The sequence below is a fragment of the Sceloporus occidentalis genome, unplaced genomic scaffold, assembly GCF_023333645.1.
Source record: "Sceloporus occidentalis isolate IW3139 unplaced genomic scaffold, rSceOcc1.0.p SCAF_1, whole genome shotgun sequence".
NCBI lineage: Eukaryota > Metazoa > Chordata > Lepidosauria > Squamata > Phrynosomatidae > Sceloporus > Sceloporus occidentalis.
This window is the reverse complement of record NW_028316981.1, coordinates 218,164,288-218,188,676: the sequence shown is the minus strand read 5'-3', so window position 1 is coordinate 218,188,676 and position 24,389 is coordinate 218,164,288. Positions and strand designations below refer to the sequence as shown.

At 44.8% G+C, this 24,389-nt stretch overlaps 1 protein-coding gene across 2 annotated transcripts in view; it reads left to right on the top strand.

Annotated features, from left to right (window-relative positions):
- C1R (complement C1r) overlaps nucleotides 1-24,389 on the top strand; it is a 28,301-nt gene continuing 3,912 nt past the window's right edge. The window contains exons 1-10 of one of the 2 annotated variants that reach the window (XM_089488966.1): nucleotides 1-83; nucleotides 6,799-6,996; nucleotides 13,479-13,719; nucleotides 14,010-14,202; nucleotides 16,431-16,568; nucleotides 16,993-17,189; nucleotides 18,780-18,927; nucleotides 19,014-19,135; nucleotides 22,491-22,569; nucleotides 22,940-23,080. In XM_089488966.1, coding sequence (XP_089345092.1) covers nucleotides 6,950-6,996; nucleotides 13,479-13,719; nucleotides 14,010-14,202; nucleotides 16,431-16,568; nucleotides 16,993-17,189; nucleotides 18,780-18,927; nucleotides 19,014-19,135; nucleotides 22,491-22,569; nucleotides 22,940-23,080 — 1,306 coding nt within the window. In that variant the 5' untranslated portion in view covers nucleotides 1-83; nucleotides 6,799-6,949. Of the gene's footprint in view, nucleotides 84-6,798; nucleotides 6,997-11,251; nucleotides 11,352-13,478; nucleotides 13,720-14,009; nucleotides 14,203-16,430; nucleotides 16,569-16,992; nucleotides 17,190-18,779; nucleotides 18,928-19,013; nucleotides 19,136-22,490; nucleotides 22,570-22,939; nucleotides 23,081-24,389 lie in introns of those variants that run through there. The other variant, XM_089488967.1, reaches the window with a different exon arrangement.

Genomic DNA, 24,389 nt, shown 5'->3' with positions numbered 1-24,389 from the left:
CTCCTTTTCTGCATGAGTCACAGAGGTTTCCTTGTATCTGCAGCTCGCTTCTTCGGGAGTAAACCTGTGGTGTCACTGAGAAGGTAACAGTGAATCCTGATCTGTTCTCTGGAGGTCATTTCTTATGCCTTGTTTCCTTTCTATGCTGGTATGAGTGCTGTTTTTTTAAGTCAGTTGTGGTCAAAAGTCCAGCCATTATAACCCATGGTGATTATATCCTAGGAATCATGTTTATTTCTCCTTCCTTCCTTCCTCTCTCCCTTCCATGCAGCCTTTCTTTTGCTCTTTTTCATACCCATAATAACCGTTTCATAAATACTTTAAAAAGAAAAATCTCAAACCTTTAGTGCAAATGTGATCCAGTAGAAAGAGTGTGATGTACTGGTTAGAGCATTGGACTATGACTGTGGAGACCAGGGTTTGAATCCTGGCTTGGCCTTGTAAACCCACTAGATGACCTTGAGCAAGACACACTCTCTCAGCCTCAGAGGATGGCAATAGCAAACCCCCTGTGAAGAAAATCCTATGATAGGCTTGCCTTAGGGTTGCCATAAGTCAGAAACCACTTGAAGGCACATAACAATATGAAAGAGTTATAACCAGGCTCACCTTGTAGCTCCTGTGTGTTTGTTTTTCAAACCCATGTCCATTCCAGTATTCACAAACTGGAGTCTGGATCCTCAGAAAACGTCCTGTGTCAATGACATTTTATAAAGATAAACAGAATTTCACTGACACAGAATGTAATCTGAGGAATTCTACCAATGCTTTCCTGTCATATCCTGTCAAAGAAAAAAAAATACAGAAGAAAGTAGCACACAAAATTCTAAATATAAAAAGTACCACGCAAGAACTAAAAAAAGTAGCACACACCGTTCTAAAATAAAAACAAAAATAAATCAGCTGTTGTTGAGTGAAGCTGTTCCAATAATTGTAACTACCCCTTTTGTTATGGTGAGCCAGCATAGACATTATTGTTCCCATGCTTACAGACTAAGGCCTGTTACAGACTGCCAAAATAAAGCTGCTTCTGGTCTCTTTGGAGGTATGCTATTTAAATGATGCCTGGGTCCTAAGAGTCCTGAGATCAGGCCAAAGCCACACTCCATTCCTAAGCATTGGAGGGCAGCTTTGGTGCAGCTTCCGGATTCTTAGGGTGCATGCATCATTTAAACAGCATACCTCCAAAGAGACCCGAAGCAGCTTTATTTTGGCAGTCTGTAACAGGCCTAAAAGACATTTATTATCCATCCTGATTTCTGCATCTTCCTGCCTTCATTCTTCTTGTTCCCAGAAATCTTGGGACTCCAGTTTTCCTAACCCCAGCCTCATCAATAGCCATAGCCCACCTTTCATGACCTCTCCATAGCTGAGACCTAACTTCCCCCAGCCTTTTGCATGGAAATGTATGTTTTTATTATACAGAGAACGTGAGCTAATTACTTTCTTATTGGGCATATTATAGTTTTGTAATAAGAAAGCTATTTCTTACAAAAGTATCATTGTGCATCTTTTAAAAAATTATTATGTGTAAGATGAAATTTTCAAAAATTGGTGTGAGTGTGAATGATTGGGGCCAAACTGTTAAATGATACAAAAACGTACACATCTCTTGAGAGGACACTTACTAACAACACTGGGTCTGTATCTGCACTGCAGAAATAATCCAGATTAACACTGCTTTAACTGCCCTGGCTCAATGCTATGGAATTCTGAGATTTGTAGTTTTATGAGACATTTAGCCTTCTCTGTCAGAGAGTTCTGGTGCACAATAAACTACAGTTCCCAGAATTTCATAGCACTGAGCTATGGCAGTTAAAGTGGTATCAACCTGGATTATTTCTGCAGTGCAAATGCAGTTTGGGTGCAGCAGGGACTGTACTGCAGCAGCCAAATTCCTGTGTTTGTTAATTTCTCCAGCAAATGTATTTGTCACAGTCTTCACTCTCCCACCTCATCATCTATGTTTGTCTAATCTAGAGGAAAGAGATGGAGCCCAAATATGATGGGAAGCATTTCTGAGACTCTCCAGTGTGATAGGTCCACACAGACTGTGGACATTATCAGACAAGAGAAATTAGAAGTATAATCCAATGGTGATCCGAATGCAATCATAGGGTTTAACGTTATTGCGTGATAGACTACCACACGCAATTTCAGGCAATGAGAAGTCAGTCTGAACGCAGTCATGGGGTTTGACGTTATTGCATGAGAGGTGATCACACGCAATTTCGGGCAATGGCAAACTATTTTCGGGCAATGGGAAGCCAGTTCGAACACAATTCGAATTCACGTAAATTTGCTGAATTCACGTGAATGTGTTCTGGCCCCACTTTCTTTTCATTCGAAATTAAGAGAAATTCCTCCCATGTGATAAATTCCAATGCAATGAGAGCAAGAATTGTTCAGGAACATGTGGTTGGAGACAGTATTATGAAAGGGGCAAAGCATGCTTCATGCCCTGTTAATGTGCCCAAGAGATTTAATGCATCCTCCTCAATTCCTTGAGCAGAGGGAAGCTTCAAGTGCAGCACAACCCAGCCTTTGCTTTCCACTGGAGGAGAATCCATTGAAGACTTTGGGTCTTTCTGGAATATTTGCTCTGCTTTCCAAAAGTGCACATACAGCATTGGTGGAGGCAAACACCAGTTCCTTTCTCACAGCAGCAGATCCCTAGCTCCACTTCAGCTCCTCAAAGAGAAGCATTGTGCCACAAAAATGCTTTCTGCGTTTGCTTCTCTTGTTCTTAATGGGCTTGCCTGCACTGCTGTACGTCTGAGGCCAGTCCAGAGCATTATGCTCCAGAATTGGACCTGGATTGGCCACAATGGCATCCATATGGACCAGGTTACACCTGGTGCAGTGGTGCACTATTGTTTGCATAGGCCAGCCAGGCCAAACGGCATTGGCACAGCTGGCCTGTCCCTTGTCTCCAGAGCCACCACTGTACTTTCAGGACCTTACCTGCACTGTACATTCTGCACTTGCAGGAGCTCCATGAACAGGCTGCCCAGCAAGCTGCTACCTCTCTTAAGGGTGGGCTTGCCCATGCAACCAATGAGAAAAAAAGGTAGAAGGATCCCTTCTATCAGCCATGTGATTAAAGACCTTCCTTGGAGGTCTTTAAACAGAGGCTTGGATGGCCATCTGTTGGGTATGCTTTGATCGAGAGTTCCTGCATGGCAGGGGGTTGGGCTGGATGGCCATTGTGGTCTCTTCCAACTCTACGATTCTATATCCCCATTCATACTGACCTTTTTGCACTGGAAGGAACTGGGAAGATTCGGTCCCCTCCCCCCAATTCCCTCCGGAAGCAAGTGCTTTAACCCTGAATGCCCTCTCAGAGAAATCGGTTTAAAATGAAGGCGCCTTTGCTGTCATTCAAATTTAGTTCTGCTTTCGTCATAGGTGACGTTTCCTGCACCCATTGGGCAATCGGAAGTGCGCTTCCCCCCATCCTTTAAAAAAAAAAACAGGCGCTAGAATGTGCATATTTTGTCGAATTTAAAAACTTCCTCTGTGTGTGTGTGTTGTGGGTATTTGGGTCACTGCAGGTTATGGATCTTCCTTTGGCCCTGTTTTCAACTCCAAAATGCATCCTGCATCCTCCCTCCTTGCCACCCCAGAATGCCTCATACACATGTATTAATTAATTAATTAATTAATTAATTAATTCCTCACCTCAGAATGCCATCTCTGCATCCCTTGCTTTCCCTCAGCCAGCCCAGTTTCTTAGAGACAGTAGCAAAAGCATTCTGTATCAATTTGCCAAATTGAGAGAGAAACATTTGTAGCATTTGCATTGTAGCATTCGGAAGGAAAAAAAAGCCTCTTGCAAAGTGCCTTTGGAGCAAGCAAATGAAAAGGAAAGTAGCACAAGCGGACACATTTTATCTATATATGTATCTACCTGTAGAACTATGCATATAGAAGATTGTCAAATATATAAAAAATAAAAAGAGAGCTGCCTGGTGCGAGAGGGAGGCTTGTTCCGGTCTGTGCCTTCCCTCTGACCTACCCTGAACTCGACCCTTTCTCAGGCACCCCGATTGCCCTTTGCATCCTTCCTCCGGCTCCTGGCTCTGTCAGTCACCCCGATTGCCTGGCATCCCTTCTTTCCCACAGGGGGAGTGTGACCCTGTTGGTGCTCTTAGACCTTTCAGCGGCCTTCGATACGATAGATCACGGCATCCTCTTGGACCGCCTGAGGGGGTTAGGTATCGGGGGCACTGCTTTGCAGTGGTTCTGATCCTTCCTCTCGGGCAGGTCTCAGAGGGTGCTGCTCGGGGACTGTAGCTCCAGTAAGAGGAGCCTCACTTGTGGGGTTCCTCAGGGGGCTATTTTGTCCCCGATGTTATTTAACATCTATATGAAGCCGCTGGGTGAGATAATACGGAGTTATGGAGCTGGGTGCTATCAGTACGCTGATGACACCCAAATCTATTTCTCTGTGTCTCGTTCATCGGTCTCGAATTCCGATGGCATCTCCCCTCTCAATGAATGTCTTCAGGCAGTAATGGGCTGGATGAGGAAAAACAGATTGAAACTGAATCCAGACAAGACGGAAGTGCTCACGGTAGCGGCCCCAAAACCAAGAATTAGGTTACAACCTCCAGTCCTGGACGGGGTCACACTCTCCCCCAGTGACTGTGTTTGCAGTCTGGGGGTGCTCCTTGACTCGTCGCTCCTGATGACAAATCAGGTAAATGCAACGGTCAGGAGTGCCTGTTATCAGCTTCGGCTGATACGCCAGCTGCGCCCTTTTCTGGAAGTAAGGGACCTTGAGACTGTTGTGCATGCGCTGGTAACCTCACGCCTCGACTTCTGTAATGCGCTCTACATGGGGCTACCTTTGTCCTTGACCCGGAAACTTCAGCTGGTCCAAAACATGGCAGCCAGGCTTGTTTCAGGAACATCTAGGAGGGACCACATCACTCCTGTCTTGAGGTCCCTCCACTGGCTGCCTATCAGCTTCCGGGCCCAGTACAAGGTGTTGGTTATCACCTTTAAAGCCCTAAATGGCTTGGGTCCAAGCTATCTTAGAGACCGCCTCCTCCCGTACAATCCTCCCCGCGCTCTCCGCTCCTCTGGGAGGAATTTGCTGCAGTCTTCAAAATCTAGACTTGCGGCTACCTCTCAGAGGGCATTCTCTGTTGTCGCCCCTAAGCTCTGGAACGACCTGCCAGATGAGATCCGTCAGTTAACATCTTTAGACAGCTTTAAAAAAGCTGTCAAGGCGGATCTCTTCCAGATTAAATTTTCTCCCGACCCAGGCTCCCGGGCTCCCCGATTTCCCTTATTCCTCTTGTGGCCCCATCCCCTGATGGTGAGGATTACTGAGGGTTTTGGGGTTTAGTTTAGGATAGTATAATTATACATTGTTATAGTCCCATTTTAATACATTTAAGTGTTTAATAATTTTTTAAGGGGGGGAAGGGAGTATAAATATTTATGTATATTTTATTCTGTAAATTTTTATGTTGTTCACCGCCCAGATTGGCTTTGCCACCGGGCGGTATAGAAATAAATATTATTATTATTATATTATTATTCCTTCCTCCTCCTCCTCCTCCTTCTCCAATGAAGGGGAGGGAATGCTCTGCCCTCTGCCCTCCCTCTGACCTAAATCCCTCCCATGAACTGGCCCTGATCATGATCGGGGCCAAGTTCATATTCGCCGAACCCGTTTCCCCCCCCTCCCAAAAGATACAGCTTTTACCCGTATTCCAAATGACCCGCGCTAATCCAGCTGTTTACATGCCACATGCACTCACCCTCGGATTTTGAGGAAACACCAAGGTTTTCACCAACTTTGCCAACTCTGGAGCAATGTTGGGTTAATGGGGAAAACACACAGTATTCTGCCAGAAAGTCAGTGTACACTGTGTGAACAGGCAGCACTGGCCTCGGCATGAGGACAGAGTTTTTCACCTGTGCAGACCCCCCCCCCAATCTCCCAACGGCAACATATCTCTCTCTCTCTCTCTCTCTCTCTCTCTCTCTCTTTCTCTGACCTTGCCCCACAAGTTATACACACATACACACACCTAACCACCTCAGGGAGGTAGGATTTGTCCCTGTACTGAACACCAACATTGCAGAATACAGTTGGCCCTCCACATTTGCAGCTTTGTCTTTTGCAAATTTGATTACTCACAGATTTGATTAATATGTTCTCTCTAGGAACCTCTAAGTCCTCCAGCATGTCTCTGTTGTCAACAACTGTCAAATGTCACACTGGAGGACCTAGAGATTCCTAGAGAGAACACTTTTCTAGGCATTTGTAGGTCCTCCAAAGCAATTTCATGGCCAACTTCTGGCAGATCTTGATCACAGAAGTGCCCTGGGGGACTCTGAGCCCTTAGCAGCACAATCCTATGCATATCTACTAAATTCAGAGGGAATCAGAGGTCTGGGAAGATATGCTCATCTGCATATCTTTCGCAGCAGCCTTTGCTGGAGTTGCTGTGACTGCAAAGGAAATCAGACTGACTGGGGAAGCAAGCTTTGGAGCCAGCAGTGCACATAGTTGTATTCTGTAGAGTTATTATAGTCTAAAAGAGGGCAAAAAGTAACTGCAGGGATGGAGGCAGAAGGATCTATAGTCATCCACTGCAACATGTGTGCAAGGTTTGTTTTCTTGCCAGAAAACCTCTCTGATTACACTTTCAACAAGGGCAAACTGGGGAGTCTCTGGGAACAGAAGGTCAGCACACTTCAGCACCATATTGATACTCTTCTGGGCATGAGATAACATGAGCAATTCCTTGAAGAACAAAGTGAAAATTGATTTTACAGAACCAGCAGAAAGAAACTGCCAAGGAAAATGAAGGGGACAGTATCACTGAAGAAGCACCTGGGAGGACAGTCACTGCCAGGAGCAGACCAAACACAAAGGATTCAGAACCAGTCCAACTAAGCAGTTGCTCCCTACATCTTCTTGAAGATAATGGTGGTGAAAATTCCCAAACAGGAGACCAGCCAAAAAGAGAAACAGTGAGTGCTCTCCAATATTTTTTTCACAATTTGCATTTAGTTTTATCTATATCATATTAGGAGCTATAGTTCTACTTTCATTGGGAAGATGATAGCCATTTGGCTGAAGAGCGGGGTATAAATAAATTATTATTATTATTATTATTATTATTATTATTATGGAGACTTTTAACATAATTTTCTTTAGATTAGGAGCCCTGGTGGTGCAGTGGTTAAATGCCTGTACTGCAGCCGCTCACTCACAAACCATAAGGTTGCAAATTCAATCCCAGCTAAGGGGGCTCAGGCTCGACTCAGGCTTGCATCCTCCCAAGGTTGCTAAAATGAGTATCCAGATTGTTGGGGGCAATTAGCTTACACTTTGAAAATCGCTTAGGGAATGCTTAAGTGCACTGATAAGTGGTATAGAAATGTACTTGCTATTGCTATTGCTATTGCTAGATTGTGGCACAATGTAAATGTTTTGCATTCTTTTCCAGGAATTTTCCCAGTGCTCTAAATCCAATGTATGCCCCATATTTTGTGCCCATTTGATCATCAGACCATTAACTGTTTCATCTTCCAATTCTTGTTTAAGAATAATATTATAAAATGTTGCCATTTTCTGTCTACAATTTTCTAAGACTACTTTGATCTCTTTTTCATCTCTATCAAAATCTTCCCATCCCTGGTCTGTTTTAAATCTCTCACAGAACCACAGAATCATAGAATCATAAAGTTGGAAGAGACCACAAGGACCATCCAGTCCAACCCATTGCCATGCAGGAACCCTGAATCAAAGCATCCCTGATAGATAATAAAATAAATAAATAAAATTTTTATTTATATACCGCCCTTCCACAGATCAGGGCGGTTTACAGCATTTTAAAAACAATACATTAAAACATCAATAACATTACAATAAAAACAGAAAAGCCCAGAGTTAGCCAATCCACTTGCCAGTGAAGAGGAAGGAGGTCCATAGGACATCTTAATCGGGGAATGCATTACCAAAAAGGAAGGTCTTCAAATCCCTTTTAAATTGGGCCAGGGAGGTGGCCGAGCGGAGCTCTATTGGCAGCGTGTTCCAAAGGGCCGGGGCGGCGATGGAAAATGTCTTCCTGGTAGTGGAGACAAGCCTAGCCCTGGAAACCCTAAGTAGTTGCTGCCCAGATGTTCTGAGGGTGCGGGACGGAATGTATGGGGAGAGGCGGTCCTTCAGGTATCCTGGGCCCAAGCCATTTAGGGCTTTATAGGTCATCACCAACACCTTATATTGCGCCCGGAAGCAAATCGGCAGCCAATGCAGATCTTTTAACACCGGTGTAATGTGGCTGGCCCTGGAAGTACCAGTGACCAGCCTGGCTGCCATGTTTTGTACCATTTGTAGCTTCCGGGTTTGGTATAAGGGTTGCCCCATGTAGAGTGCATTGCAGAAATTCAGTCTCGAGGTTACCAGAGCGTGTACCACAGTTTCAAGGTCCCTCTGGGCCAGGTATGGACGCAGCTGGCGAATAAGCCGAAGCTGATGACAGGTGCTCTTGACCGTCGCATTCACCTGAGCAGTCAGGTGAAGGGACGAGTCAAGAAGCACCCCCAGACTGCGCACGGAGTCCTTCACAGGGAGCGTGACCCCGTTCAGGACAGGTGGAACCACCGCCATTCCTGGACCAGGGGAACCTATCACAAGTACCTCCGTTTTCTCTGGATTCAGCTTGAGTCGGTTTTCCCTCATCCAGCCCATTACTGACTCCAGACAGGCCACGAGAGGAGAGACGCCATCCTCAGTCACTGCATCAGTCGGAGACATAGAGAAAATTATTTGGGTGTCATCAGCGTACTGATAACCCCGCGCCCCATGTCTCCTGATGATCTCTCCCAGCAGTTTCATGTAAATGTTAAATAGCATGGGAGACAGAATGGCTCCTTGAGGGACCCCAGTTTTAAGGGCCCTCTCATCGGAGCACACGTCTCCCAGCTGCACCATCTGGGACCTCCCAGAGAGGTAGGACCGGAACCACTGGAGCGCAGTGCCCCCGATTCCCACCTCTGCCAGGCGCCCCAGAAGGATACCATGGTCTATGGTATCGAAAGCCGCTGAGATGTCCAAGAGCACCAACAGGGACACGCTTCCCCTGTCGATGCCCAGACGGAGGTCATCGACCAAGGCGACCATGGCCGTCTCAACCCCGTAACCCGCCCGAAAGCCAGTTTGAAATGGGTCCAGATAATCCGTTTCATCCAAGACTGCCTGAAGCTGGATTGCAACCGCCCTCTCGATCACCTTCCCCAGAAATGGCAGCAGCGAGACTGGCCGATAATTATTATGTACCAGGGGGTTGAGGGAGGGCTTTTTAAATAAAGGTTTTACAGTGGCCAATTTAAGATCAGATGGAAATTGCCCTTCCCTCAAGGATGTATTAATGATCCGGCGTAACAGTGAAGTTACTGCCGGTCCCCCCTGGGCTGCTAGCCATGAGGGACAGGGATCGAGAGAGCAGGTCGTTTTCCGAACACTTCCGAGGATCTTGTCCACATCATCGGTACTGACCAACTCAAACCGATCCAGTTTAACAAAGTCCACGGAGGCTCTGAATGCCTCTACCCTAGGTTCTGCCTGAATGTCGGCGTTAAGACCTTCGCTTATCCGAGAAGTTTTATCCACGAAGAAGTTATTAAATTGGTCACAGCAGGCCTTAGAAGGTTCAAGGATCTGGTTCGGGGCAGGAGGGAGCTGAGTTAGCTCCCTGACTACCCTGAACAACTCTGCTGGACGCGACTCCGCGGACGCGACACGAGCACCATAGAACGAAAACTTAGCTGCTCGTATCGCCTCTCCGTAGTCCACTAACAGTTGGTCTAGGAGAGTCTTGTCGTCTAAGCGAAGGTGTTTCTGCCAACGGTACTCTAGCCGTCGCAGTTCCCGCTTCCTCGCCCGGAGATCTTCCGTATACCAGGGCTTACGTTTGGAAGCAGGTCTGAGAGGGCGCTTGGGAGCGATACTGTGTATAGCCCTCGAGAGACCGGTATTCCAGATACCAGTCAGGGCATCAACAGAATCGCCGTCACTTCCAACCATGTATCCCTCTAGGGCTTCCTGGAACCTTTTGGGTTCCATCAGCCTTCGAGGGTGGACCATCCTAATAGGTCCACCACCCCCGGGAGGGATCTGGGTAGAGACCTTGATTTTTGCCTCAACCAGGAAATGATCCGTCCATGGCAAGGGGGAAATATTAGTTATTTCCGCCCACGGATTTTCCGCATCCGAACAGAAGACCAAATCAAGAGTATTACCCGCACAATGCGTGGGACCCAAAATCAGCTGGGACAGGCCCATGGCCATCCAGCCTCTGTTTAAAGACCTCCAAGGAGGGAGACTCCACCACACTCTGAGGGAGTGTATTCCACTGTCAAAGAGCTCTTACTGTCAGGAGGTTCCTCCTAATGTTGGGTTGGAATCTCTTTTCCTGGAGCTTGCATCCATTGCTCCAGGTCCTGTTCTCTGGAGCAGCAGAAATCAAGTTTGCTCCCTCCTCAATATGACATCCCTTCAAATATTTAAACAGGGCTATCATATCACCTCTTAAATTTCTCTTCTCCAGGCTAAACATCCCCAGCTCCATAGTTTTTATAAAGAAACCAATTATGTTTAATTCCTCCTTTGTCCAGTTCCCCTCTTAGCTTCATCTTTTGCTATGTAGATATGTAACTAATAGGTCCTTGTATTGTGCCCTATATATATATTTTTAAACATTTCCAACAAATATGTAGTAAATATGTTAACCTTTACATGTTAACAGATTCTTTTATTTTTTTTATTTTTGCTACAAGAGACCAGTGTTGTGTCGCAGTTTGAGTGTTGGACTACAACTCTGGAGACAGGATTCAGTTCTCCATTTGACCGTGAAATCCACTGGTTGACCTTGGGCAAATCATACTCTCTCAGCCTCAAATGAGGGCAATGGCAAACCTCCCCTGAACAGAACTTTCCAAGGGTCACCTTGGGGTTGTCATAAGTTGGAAATGACTTGATGGTATACAGCACATAACACACACACAAGAGGACAACTGGGTGCTCTTTTAGATTGTTGTTTGTAAACTCTTTTGATTTTAAACATTTATCCCACTCAATATCGATGGGGACAGCAGGGGGCAGCAGAAGACAACATAAAGGAAACTTGGTTTTCTATTGCTCAATAGATTTTGGAAAATCAGTTATCTTTCTTCCCACCCTCTTAGTATGGTCTGCCCCAACCTCACCGACTCATACCTAACAGAGAGTTAAGAGTTTATTGAATTTTCTGCTTCCAACATCCAAGTGCAGACTACATGAACTGCAGGGTGAAAGAGGGGGACTAAATCTAATCTACAAACATGTGAGTGTTGATTGTGTGGGAAAGTAGAGGGTGGCATAAAAAGGGAGATGGTGGCTATGGACATCTACTTGCCAAAGATAAGGATCATGATTTACTTATGATTTTGACACTATTGCCACAATTGTAATCCTCCACTCCAAACTACTTTACCAGGCATCAACTGCATGGGGGAAAGGGCGTCTATTCTGCTTAGCATCAGAGCACAGTTGAATGATGTTTCCGTCAGGTCTGGACGGGTATGGCTAGGAGGAAATTCACCTACAACTTTGTGCTTAGAAAAGAGATGTGTGCAGAAAAGCTTTTAGAAATATTCAGTGGCATCACTAGGATGTGTGAGGGATACGGGCCACACTGGGTGACTTCCGGGTGCCTGGGACTGGCCCAAATGGACTTCCAGGAGCCTGGGACTGGTATTTTCCCTTTTGTCTGTTCTAAGACTGGCCTCCATCCTGACCAAGTTGCTCTGTTTTTGTTTGCTTCATCTCTTCTGTTTTGAAAAGAGATTACTATGTGCCTTTCTGTCTCCGGCAGCTGTAATACATTGGGACACCATACTAAATACCCCCAGAATTAACTTATTTTTATTAAGCTGAAACACTGAGATTCAAATCAAAATTCTAAATATGAGGAGAAGTCATTTAGAAGAAATAAAGGGGCGCTAGTCATGACTCATCAGGGAATCATGGTAGCACCCTCAGAATTTTACATAGTGATTTAGGTTATCATTCAAGTCATAGTTCCCAGCTTCAAATCAAAGAAGTTGTCTGCAAATGCCACAAGGCCCTTGTTCTCTCCCGGCCTTGTGTCATCCAGTTCAGACGATGCAGGCCCAAACCCTCGGGTCCAATCCTGCCAGACTGGATGTGGATCCAGTGGATCTGGCTCGAACCTGAGGTAAGCAGCCTTTACCCTTGGTATCTGTAGACTTGCCATCCATGGACTTCAGCATCCACTGATGGCAAGCCCCATTGTCCCCAGTGGCAGCGCGTGCACATGGTCACGCCAGCATTAGAGACAGTCCCTGCTGTCCCCAGAGGCAGCACATGCACTTGGCTGCACTGCCATTAGGGACAATGGGACTTGAGCATCCACAGATTTGGGCATCCGTGGGGGGGAGTCAGGAATGGATCCCCCGTGGATACCAAGGTTCCAATGTAATTTGATTCTGGTTTTCTGTGGAGTTTCCTTGAATCTCTGCAGCAAACCTCAGCTGTTTAGATGGCATCCCACACTCCTTACCTTGCCATGCCATTTCTCGTACTCAAAAGCCCCCCCCCCATTGCATCATCTGATGTGTCAATGAGGTGCTGACCATGTGGGTACAGCCAGGTGCCCTGTTTCCACATCAGATGAAGCAATGGGGGGCTTCTGAGCACAAATGATGGCACTGCAAAGTAAGAAGCATGCACCGGTAGAGGGTCCTGGGTTGGCAGAGGGACAGGTACATAAACATCCACCCAATTACGCACCGACCCGGGGATCAACCTGGGTGAGCACTGGGGCCAGAATAGCACAGGCTCAGCTCATGCTCTCCTGGCCCTTCTGCTCATCCCACAAAAGATAACATTTGCTTCCTAGAAGCAAAGAGAGAGGCGGGAGGGCTGTTATAGTTCATTGGGGCTCATTGGAACATCAGTGTAAATGTGCAAAATTTGACAAGTATTCTGTTGCAGTGACTAGTTTCACAACAAAATTTCAAAGAGGAGGCTTTAAAGGGAGAAAAAGGGTGTTTGCCATATTTCATAGGAAACATTTTTAAAGCAATAGAAAACATTAGCATTCCTATTGAGGTGTTGCCATTAGGATGCCTGAGGCAGAAAAATGAGAGAAGGCTAAAGCACTGCTGCTAAGGTTCCTTAGGTTTAAGAAAAGATGGGGAAACAGAACCTACCTGACCCAGGTAGCACTTGCACTACTATAGAAGACTAGAACTCCATTGTCTTTAGTTTGATTCCCATCAGGCCAACTTTATGAACTCTGTAAAGGTCATGCCTTAGCAGTTGCCAAATCCAACAGTTCTCTAATTCAATGTCTAATATGAGAGGGTGCGGCTTTAGTGCAGAATTCTTATTTATTCTTCCCTTTGGTAATATTTCTCATTCTTATCTGTGCACATTATATTTACAGGTTCCCCCTGCTCCTCTTCCTCCTCCTACTGCAGGAAGCTTTTCTCTTTGGAGTGGTCAGTTCCATGCCAACCTCAAAGAAGCTTTATGGGGAGGTCAAGTCTCCCAATTACCCGAAACCATATCCAGACAACAACATCACTACCTGGGATATTTCAGTGCCAAAGGGCTTCAGGGTGAAGCTGAATTTCTGGCAATTTGATTTGGAGCCATCTGAGGCCTGTCAATATGACTATGTTAAGGTATTTGAACAGAGCTTCAAGTGTGGACTGGGCAGACGCGGGCACCAAACCTTCATTGAACCAAACCTCCTATAGCATGGTCTGTTGCCTTCCACTTTACCAAATGTTCTGGTTTTCAAACCCATCCTCCCCCGGCACTGGAAATAAATAATTTGATATGGGGTATCAGTCTCACAGGCAGTTGCTTAAGGTAGTTCTTTTGTGTTTGTAGGACTACTTGTGAGATTCCTTGGATTTGATGAGTTCTACACTTTCTAATATTTTCCCCTCATCTTCCTTGACTCTGGCAGATCACAGCAGACAAGCAAGACCTTGGCCGGTACTGTGGCCAGGTGGATTCAGTCACTGGCAACCATCCCAGAGGGAAAGAGTTTTTGTCCACTGGGAACCGCATGCAGCTCTTGTTCCACTCTGACTTCTCCAATGAGGAGAATGGTGTTGTTGTCTTCTACAAGGGATTCCTAGCTTATTATCAAGCTATTGGTGAGTATAGAGCCTCCAGGCCCTGTAGAAGTTGAGCACAGAGCTAATATAAATCACAAAGCACAGACCTGGTTTGGACAACTATGGTGAGAGCTTAGAATCATAGGCCCATTACAAACGGGCACTAGGGTTAGAAAGGGGCGGTGCTTCCGCACCCCCCTAACCCTAGTGCGCGCTCCGCATGCACAAAATGGCAGCGGCCGTTCCACACAGCCGCCGCCATGAGGACATCACGACCATGCCGCCTCTATATGGGGCGGCTCGGACGTGACATCCTCACTCCACGCCAGGGCGCTTAGTGCGCCCTTAGCACTGAGCAGGAAGGAGCTCCATTTCGGAGCTTTTGCAAGAGGCTTGAGGCTAGGGAGAGTGAATATTAATTATCCCTGGACTCTCTTGCAAAACATCCTTAACCAAAATGAGCAATTATAGAGTAAACAATAGTTGTTGGAAGTCATATGCCATACCAGCGAATGATGCTGCAGAAACTGGGCTTCCCAAATTTGATGGGTGAGGCACACATATTTTCTGAATTAAAATCAAAAGTACATTTTATCAGTTTAAAGCTTTACTTATCAAGTGTGAAAGAGTGCAGTGGCAACACTACTGGGGTGTGGGGAATGCATATCACACCAGGTGACACCTAATGGGGGGGGGGGGTGACACCAGTGTTCCTCAAACACCTACCTTTTGGCAGAAACACGCTGTGGCATTCATCTGCTTTGCTTTAAAATGCTTTAAGACAGTGGTTCCCAACCTTCCTAATGCCGCGACCCTTTAATACAGTTCCTCATGTTGTGGTGACCCAAACCCATGAAATTATTTTCATTGCTACTTAATAACTGTAATTGAATAGGTGTTTTCCAATGGTCTTAGGCGACCCCCATGAAAGGGTCATTCGACCCCCAAAGGGGTCCCGACCCACAGGTTGGGAACCACTGCTTTAAAAGATGGGGGAGTGGGGTCAAGCTACATGGGAGGAGAAAGGAGAGGCCCAGGAAATTTTTTCAATTAAAATTTCAAATTTCAAAATGTTTATTTTATAAAAATAATAAAATTTGAAACTAAAAAAATATTCTTATAAAATTTTCTTTAAAAAGATCACATTTTAACCAAATCTTCACTATGTATATGTAAATACATTTAGATTGTGCATATGATATTATAATTTGAAGGTATACTATTAATTTTGCTCATTGCTTATGTCACAACTATTAGCATTCCATTCAGTGGTATATGGGAATTATGATTTACAAGTAACTTTACTACAAAAAAGCATTACTAAGAGTTCTGTATGGTGTGAAATGGGAGACCGTTAATGGAGGTGACACCATGAGTTACCGCACCAGTGACACCAATCCTAGGGATGCCACTGAAAGAGTGAAAATTACATTCCCTTAGAGAAACCCAATCCCTGTATGGGAATGAAAGTTCTTCTGTTGGATCTTCTGTTAGGTCTTTATACTTTTAGTAACTGAATAGTCAGATCGCTCACCTCAAGGAAAGGCAAATGAAAGAAGGGCCAAATCAAAGTAAGAAAGCATATAAAGGTGCCACAGCCTCCTCTTTGAGCATATTCTTTGCACTCACAGGAAACTTTAATTTTATCAAATGATTTCCTGTAGTATTCTGTAATAGCACACATGAATTGCTAGTTTATAGCATACACAATGGAACACAATGATACATCAGATAAGGGGGTTTAGAACCCCTGTCTCCTGCATTTGGATATTCAGAGGTTAGGTGTTACAAGCACATCTCAGTTCATGAACCAGTGGGGCCTAGATTTCTTTTCAATGGAGAGAGAACATAAATCAGTCTTCAGGCTAAGTGTGTGTGTGTGTGTGTGTGTGTGTGCGCGCACCTTTAAATCAACATACAACAACCCCATTAATATCATAGGGTTTTCTTAAGCAATGATTACTTGGTGGTTGTTTTGCCAGTTCCTTCCTATGAAATATGGTCTACAGCACCTGGTATTTGTTGATGGTCTTCCATCAAAGTACTAATCAGGGTTGACCTCATTTGGCTTCCAAGATCTGACAGGTTCTGGTGCCCTTAGGGTATTTAGGCCCTCCTCAGGCTGAGGATACTGTGGCTATATTGCTAACCTAAAAGTATTTTTCTACTGACCAGTAGAGTGCAAATTTGCAGATAAACCAAGCAAAACAAAGATTTAACTGTAACAGATTTGACTGTAAACCTGTTCTGTCTCTGGTTATTCCCAGATTTGGATGAGTGTGCCAAAGGAAATGACATTGAAGACGGTCCTCGATGCCAGCACTTCTGCCACAACTATGTAGGGGGCTACTTCTGCTCCTGTCAACCTGGCTACCGTCTCCAAAGTGACCTGCACACCTGTCGAGGTGAGAGGGCAAACGTCTACACAAGGAAAGAGAGTACAGATTTAGTATAGCCTAGTGCCTGTGAGAATAATCTGCAATCTCAGAAGTTGCCAGTTGAAATCTAATCTCTTAATATGACTTTAGATAAACTAACTATCATTCAGCCTCAGTCTCTCATCTGCAGTATTTTGACAGCAGATTTCTCTAGGGGCTGATGTAGAAATTATTCGTCATAATATTTGCAAAGTACAGTACTTTGAATACTGCAGTAGCTATAAGGATGCTATCATTGCTCTTAGTTGAGGGCTCCTACCAAAGAGTTATTCAGTAATATGGGGAAAGAGGAAAATGTTGCATATTGTGGGGTATTTATGAGGGAAAACTGTTCCAAATACATTCTGTGTACAGATTTTAATAAACCTTCTCTTGGTTCCTTGTCCTGCAGTGGACTGCAGCAATGAACTGTTCACAGAGCCCTCAGGGTTTCTGTCAAGCCCTGGATATCCTCAGTCCTATCCAGCTGAGTTGCAGTGTAACTACAGTATACGAGTGGAGAAAGGGATGACCATCACTCTCAAGTTCCTGGAGCCCTTTGAAATTGATGATCACCCACAGGTCCGCTGCCCTTATGACCAGCTCAAGGTATGGCAGATCCATGCACCGTGTCCTACTCGGCCCTACTACCTGCAATCTCTACTTTGAAACATTTCCTTTTCTGTCTGAAAGGAAAACAAACAAACAAAAAAGGCTGTGGGGATGAATCTAACACTACTCTTGAGATTCATATATTCTAGCATAAGCATTCATGGATTTCAGTCCACTTCTTCAAATGCAGTGATGGAATCAGTTCTGTTATGCTATTCCAAGCTGCATACCTGATCACAGAACCAACAAATTTAGTGTGTTATCTAGTGGGACTAAATAAAAGACTGGTAAAACAGAAAAGTTTAAGGAAAAGTGGTAGTAGAACAAATTATAAAAAAGGTTTATTAACCAATGTAATGGCAAAATAATAAAGTAAAAGATCACTTTTGCCAATAGGCATAAAATGCTGGAAACTGGAAGTCCCAGGTAACATCTCTGTCAGAGAACTCTGGTGGCACAACACACTACAAATCCCAGGATTCCATAGGATGGAGCCATGACAGTTAAAACAGTGTCAAACTCCATTAATATTGGCACTGGAGATGCAGCCTTAGTTAGATCTATGATGGCTCAGTCACAACTGGGAGTAAGTCCGTCCCAGAAGTACTGTAGAAGGATTAATCACGGGAATTTACATTTATGTGTGGGGCACATCTGTTTTCATTTCAAAACAGAAAATCAGGGGTATCAAACAAGAAAGACAAAACTGATTTTAGCTGACTGTAGAATAAGAGAGAGTATTATCATATAAACTAAGGCGCGTTACAGACCGCCCTCAAGCAGCCGTTTTCCCACCGCCGCCATTCGCTGTGGAGGGAAGCCCCAGCAGCCAGACCGCGAGGCTTCCCGGCGCAGTGAAAAAGGAGCGCCAAAATGGCACTCCTTTTCAAAACGCAGAAGTGGCGCCGCGAGGGTTGAAGTGCGCCCTCGCGGTGTCACTTCCACCACGACACGTCTGGACACTATGTGTCCAAGACGTCAAAATGGCGGTGCCCATGTGGATGGGCACTGCCATTAAGGACGTGCTCCGCGCGTACTAGGAAGAAGGGCCGTGAGGAAGGTAAGACCCTTCCTAACCCTAATGCGGCCCTTCCTAACCCTAATACGTGCAGAGCGCATACTTTATGGCGGTCTGTAACCCGCCTAAATGTCCAGTGTGTGCCTCCCAGATTTAGATTTATGGGGAGTCCTTCATTTTGTAACTTGCAGAGATTTAGCAATAGCACAAAATGAAAGGTTTTGGTGAAGCAGTGAATGCTCTCATTTTTAAAATATAGTTTACATGTAATATAATTTCTATAACCATTTCTAAACAAATTGCCAGAACAGTCTGGAACCTTAAAGTGAATGAAAGTAGCCTCCATTTCAACATATCTCCAGCAACTAGAATAATTTGTCTGAGTGAGAACTGTAAAGGATCAATGGGCACACAAGGTAATTTTTTTTTGCTGTATCAGCTTATAGAACTCTTGAGAGATATAAAAATATTAATCAGGTAAGCCTGTTCATTTTATCTGATGTGCTATATGGGAAATGAGTACATAAAAGAATATCAATAACTTTTCCAAACCCTCTGTTTCTCATTAGATTCAAGCTGGGCAGAAAACAATTGGTGAGTTCTGTGGCACAGTGCCTCCAAGGAACATCGAAACCAACAGCTCTTCAGTCGACATTCTTTTCCTCACCGACGAGTCAGGATTCAGCCGTGGGTGGAAGATCTGGTACAGCACAGAAAGTAATGTATCCCCATCCAAAGGACTAAGATAAATCATATCTAGCCATCTGCCAGGGCTTCCTTCATCTCTTCCTTGTTTTCAATAGGGATTCGGTGCCCACAGCCTGTGCCAAATGACGATTCCACCATCATCAAAGCCCCACAGCCTGTATATCGATACCAAGATTACTTCATTGTGACTTGTAAGACTGGCTATAACCTGATGGAGGTGAGACACACGTATTTGCCATCTGCTTTACTTTGTATTTTTCTGATGTCTAAGCTCCTTACTTATGGTAACTTCTTGTCCATCATAAATATTCCCCCTTTTTACATCTCACAGTCTTTCTTATAGGAACAGACTGAAATACTTGTTAGGCTATTCAAAACATTTTTACTAAAAACAAAAAATTCCCCTGATTGCACAATTTTTGGCCAGTTGCTAAAAGTCAAATGAGGAAAAGGGGGAAACGAAAGTAGAGTGTAACAAACAAACAGGGCTTATGTGAATTTGGAGCTTAGCCCTAGGACATAGTTTGAATGTCAGGATTCAGATCTTATATAACAATTGTGAGTTCCTTCTAGCATGTACAAGGTGCCTTTTCCTTACTCCTGAGTAACTGTTCACTTCACTACTCTCCTCCCAAAAATACAGAGTAAGGATGCCATAATATCTAAGGGCAAAGATGGGCTTCCCGAACAAACTATGACTTCTGTTATATTTTTTAAGAAATCGTCTTTGTTCTGGAAAAAGAAAAATCCCCAATTGCTCTAATGATAGCATTGTTGGATACCATGCCCAATATATTTAACATCATTTTAAAATTTAACAACACTAGAAAACTAAAAGACATTTAACTATAGACTTTTGGTTATGGGACCGGACCAGGTAACTTTCCCACCAAACTATTCATTTGGTGAAACCTGAACTTTTAATTTCAGTATGTTTAATCTAGACTTAGAACTTTATCACACTATGCTCTTCTCCCACTAAAATCGTGTTCTTTTCGAAAGTGTTATGCAATTGAGACTACTCTCTTCTTTATCACACCTTCACAGTCTTTCCAGCATTACAGCCTTCATTCATGCTAAATACTTTATTCACTTGCAACATTTGGCACTGCCCAATCAGCACCACCCAGTAGCACCCAGAATGTACCTAGTTTGGCATATACATAGAGACACCCCCCGCCAAGAAATATAAATAAAAAGGAGCTCTTACCTTTAAAAAGGCCTTTTTTCCCTGGAGGTGAGAATACTTCTTCATTTAGGATAGACTAATCACTGGCAAATGAAAGCGACTGATCTGTCAGCAATAAATCTCGTCTGCTCAAGTCAGGAACTCCTTGATCACTGGCAAGCAAAGGGCACCTAAGCAGCACCTAAAGCCCAGCCACTGACCACCCAAAATCAGAATTAAAGAAGAAGTGATTTATCAAAGGAGGTCATTCACTGAGGTTTTGTGCAAATGAAAAGAAATGCCTGCCAAATGATCTCCCATGAGATAACAACAGAAAAGAAGAGAGGTTGTGCTATAAGTCTCAGCAAAAGACACTATTAACCAGATATTATTGTGGTTTACTGCCTTATGTGATGAAGTCCTCAGTCAGAGTAAACCCATTAAAACCAACAGCACTTTGGTTTATTACAAGTAATGACTAACTTAAATCCCATTAATTTCAGTGTGTATAGTCTACTTTTAGTATGACTAGGTGTGACGGTATTGTAATTCTATCCCTCCTCCAAATTGAGAATTAAATTTGTTTTATTGCCCCATATGCTTTTCATGGTTTTACTGAATATGTTTGGTACTTGTGATATTATTATTATTATTATTATTATTATTATTATTATTATTATTATGCATCCATCCCATACACAGGTGTAGTACCTGTGGCTTATGTGGAAGCCGCACTGCAATTAAAGCAATGCCACAAGCATGTGCCCCATTGTTTCCAATGGGCCACAAGCATATGCGGATTCCCCCTTACCTGAGGGGATGCGGAACGGATTCCTCACATAAGGGGAGGGCCCGCTGTATTGTTATTATTAAATTGTATGCTAAAATATATATTACAGTAGTCCCTCTGCATTCGCGGCTTTGACATTCACAATTTTGATTATTCGTGAGGTCAAGCCGCCATGTGTGCACGCACTCCTCCTCTCCCCTCCTGGGCTTTTCCCCTGGGAGGAAAAAGCATAGGAGGGAACAGCCATGAGGTGGGCACACACCAATCCTGCCCTTTTCCCAGACAGATCAGTGCCTTTCCCAGGCACCAATCTGGTCCAGAAAGCGGAGGGGATGGATCCACCTCTCAAGACTCTTTTCTGGGCAGATGGGTGCCTATCTTCCTTGGTATCCATTCACCTGGGAAAGAGGTTTGGGAAGGGTAGATCCATGCCAGGGATGTAGCCAAGGGGGGGGGGTTCTTGGGGTCCGGACTCCCCCCTTCCATTAGAAAAATGAATGTTGCGTGCTGCTGCGCTGCCGCACCCAAGCCCCATTATAATGGTGGCACTTAGTCTGGACCCCCCCCCCCCTTCCTAAAATCCTGGCTACATCTCTGTCCATGCCCCCTGAACCCCTTTCCTGGATGGATGGGCGCCTGTCCTCCCTGGTATCCATCCACCCAGGAAAAGGGCTTGGGAGAGGTGGATCCATGCCCCGACCAAACCCCTTTCCCAAGCGGATGAATGTCTGTCTTCCCTGGCATCCATCCACCTGGGAAAGAGGCAACGGAGATGTGGACCCATGCCCCCAAACCCCTTCCCCAGGCAGATGGCTCTGTTGCAGATGGAAGCAAGCTCTCTGCAGCATCAGAAGGAAGGCAGTGGACTCACAGGTGTGCTTCCCTCAAACCTGTGCCACCCTGGAAGGACTTGAGAGAGCTTCTCCCAAGCCTTTCCAAAGTGGCATGGACCAGGGGAAGGGAGTGCTCCCTTTTCCCGAGCCTCTGCCACTCTGGAAATGGCTTCCGGCGGGGGGGGGGGGGTATTTGCAGTTTTTTGACATTCGCTCAGGTCTTGTTCCCCTAACCCCCGCAAATGTGGAGGGACAGCTGTACATGCTATACTACCTTCTGTATTTTGGGATTATCTTTTTCCTTCATGGGTCTGAAATTGTTTTGTAAGAATTTTATGAGTCAGTACATTAGAGTCTGAGGCAGGAGACTTCGTTTGCAGCCAGATGTGTTGTTATGAATCCTACCCTGGTTTATTAACCATTTTAATCAGACCAACAGTGCAGAGACCCTGGGCAGGCAATGCACACACCCACCCAGCCCCAGACAATGGCTCACTTCTGGTGTAGAGCCTGTTCAACATCCAGCCCAGAAAGAGAAAATCCAGAAATAGAAAACTCTCCCAGGGGCTTCCCCTTATGCTATGCTGCAGCTATGTTTTAAATTATGTGCCCTCCCATTGTCCTGCACACCTGCTATTAAAAAAAAACACACATCAAACTTCTTCTGTAGCACATATTATTATGTTTCATGTGGCCTTTGGAGATAAGAGGGAAAAAGGTCCGAGGTACTGAGCTCAGGGACATGGGCTTGGCTGACTGACTGTTCTTTTGTCTTGAGCAGGCAGATGAGAAACTGGCATCCTTCACCTCTGTTTGCCAAGATGATGGGACCTGGCATCGCCCTATGCCACGGTGTGAAAGTGAGTAGCCAGCTGCTCTCTACTTTTGCTTTTAGTGGGACCCAAGCATAGCTGACCATATCATGAAGAAAATCGTGGGAAATTTTGAGTCAAGTTTAAAAAACAGCATGGGGGAAAAATATCATGGGGCAACAGAACAGCTTTAAACGCTGCAGGAGAAGCCCGGATTTGATACAGGCTGTTTACTGCCCAGGCATGGGGCTGTCTGATAAGATCTGTCTGTTGTGGTTACAACCCACATCTATCCCGGCAGGATTTGGCAGTACAATAGTTTCATGAGTTGGACTATGATAATACCTGATCTCTTGAGAATTCCAGAAAGAAATACTTGCCTCCCTTTTCACCCCCTGTAATTTGTTTTGTCTTGTAGTTGTGAACTGTGACACACCTCGAATTCTGAAGAATGGGGACTTTGATTATGTGTCTCAGAAAAAAAATAACAACTATCAGTCAGTTGTCAGGTACCGCTGCAATGAACCCTATTACCACCTGGTCACCAATACTGGGAGTGGTAAGTCCTGGCACATCAAAACTATGGCACTTCCATCGCACCCCATTGCTCTATTGTGGAAATACCCTGAAGGGAGCTCCCCTTCCCTGGCAATTCTTTAACCAGTACATTCCCAATTGGGTGGCATCTGTCTCTGGAAAAACAATTGCCTCCCAATTGTTGGTCACATCAGGGCAGCACAAGATGTGGCTCTGGCATTTTTTTTTTCCATGCTTGGCAGAAGCAGCAAATGCCCCAGTAGAACTTCTTTTCATTTTAATGTATTTTTGCATTAAAAACATGAGCAGGGAGTAGTAGATGTCAATGTTGTTAAACATGGGCAGGGAGTAGTAGATGCCAATGTTCTTAGTGCATGTGGCAAGTAGAAAAGAGGAGGCAAAAGATGCTACTTTTTCCTTCTGCTGTTATCTTTTGTAGCACCATCTATTGCTCCCTTCTGGCTTTTCTTCTCTCTGAGTCCCTCCCTCTGTCTGCCTACCTTGATCATTACCATTTCCTCTTATTTCTCACCTACTGCTTTTCTTCATTCTCTTTCTCTCTCTCATAATCTTCCTTTCATTCCTTTCTATGAATATTTATCACACACAGCTTTTAAACCACAGTTTAATTGGGGGGAGCCAGCATTGGCGACACTGATCACACAAGGCCATTTCCCTCCCATACCTGTCCTGTCCCTCAACCATTACTTCTCATTCATAGGGCAACGCCTTGAATGAGCTGCCAATTGCACAATGCCCTGGGTGTGAAATGCCATTCCCGGCATTCATGCAGTTGGCAGTCACTTGGTGTCACTGTCCCCATCTCCCCCTTTTCCCCCTCCCCCTTGCTATTTTTAATTTTCCCTCCTCAAGTTTTGCAGAGCTCTGAAATAGCATGAGAAAAGTTGTGGGGGGGGGGGACAAAAAACAAAGATATGCCGGGGGAGTGAGAGAGGTCAGAGTTAAGGGAGAGGACGGGAAGAGAGCACAATGAGGGCAGCATGCAATGTAGCAAAAGCAGCTATAAAAGCGGTATGTTGCCATATTTTTTTTTTGTGATTGCAGCAAGAAAGGGGCTGGTGTGACAAAGCCCATAATTTCTTGTGACTGAAGTGAACATTTGGTAAAATGTGATGTTTTTAAATAATTTATTAAATTAAAATTTAAAACCTGGAGCTTCTCTTTTCTCCTCCCACTGAGCCTATCCCCACTCACACCATCTCTTCAGCATTTTAAAGGGATACAGATGAAGTCCGCAGCATGTTTCTGCCCAAGCCAGATGTTTGAGAAGTGGTGCCACCCACCCCGCACACCACTAGTGATGCCACTGG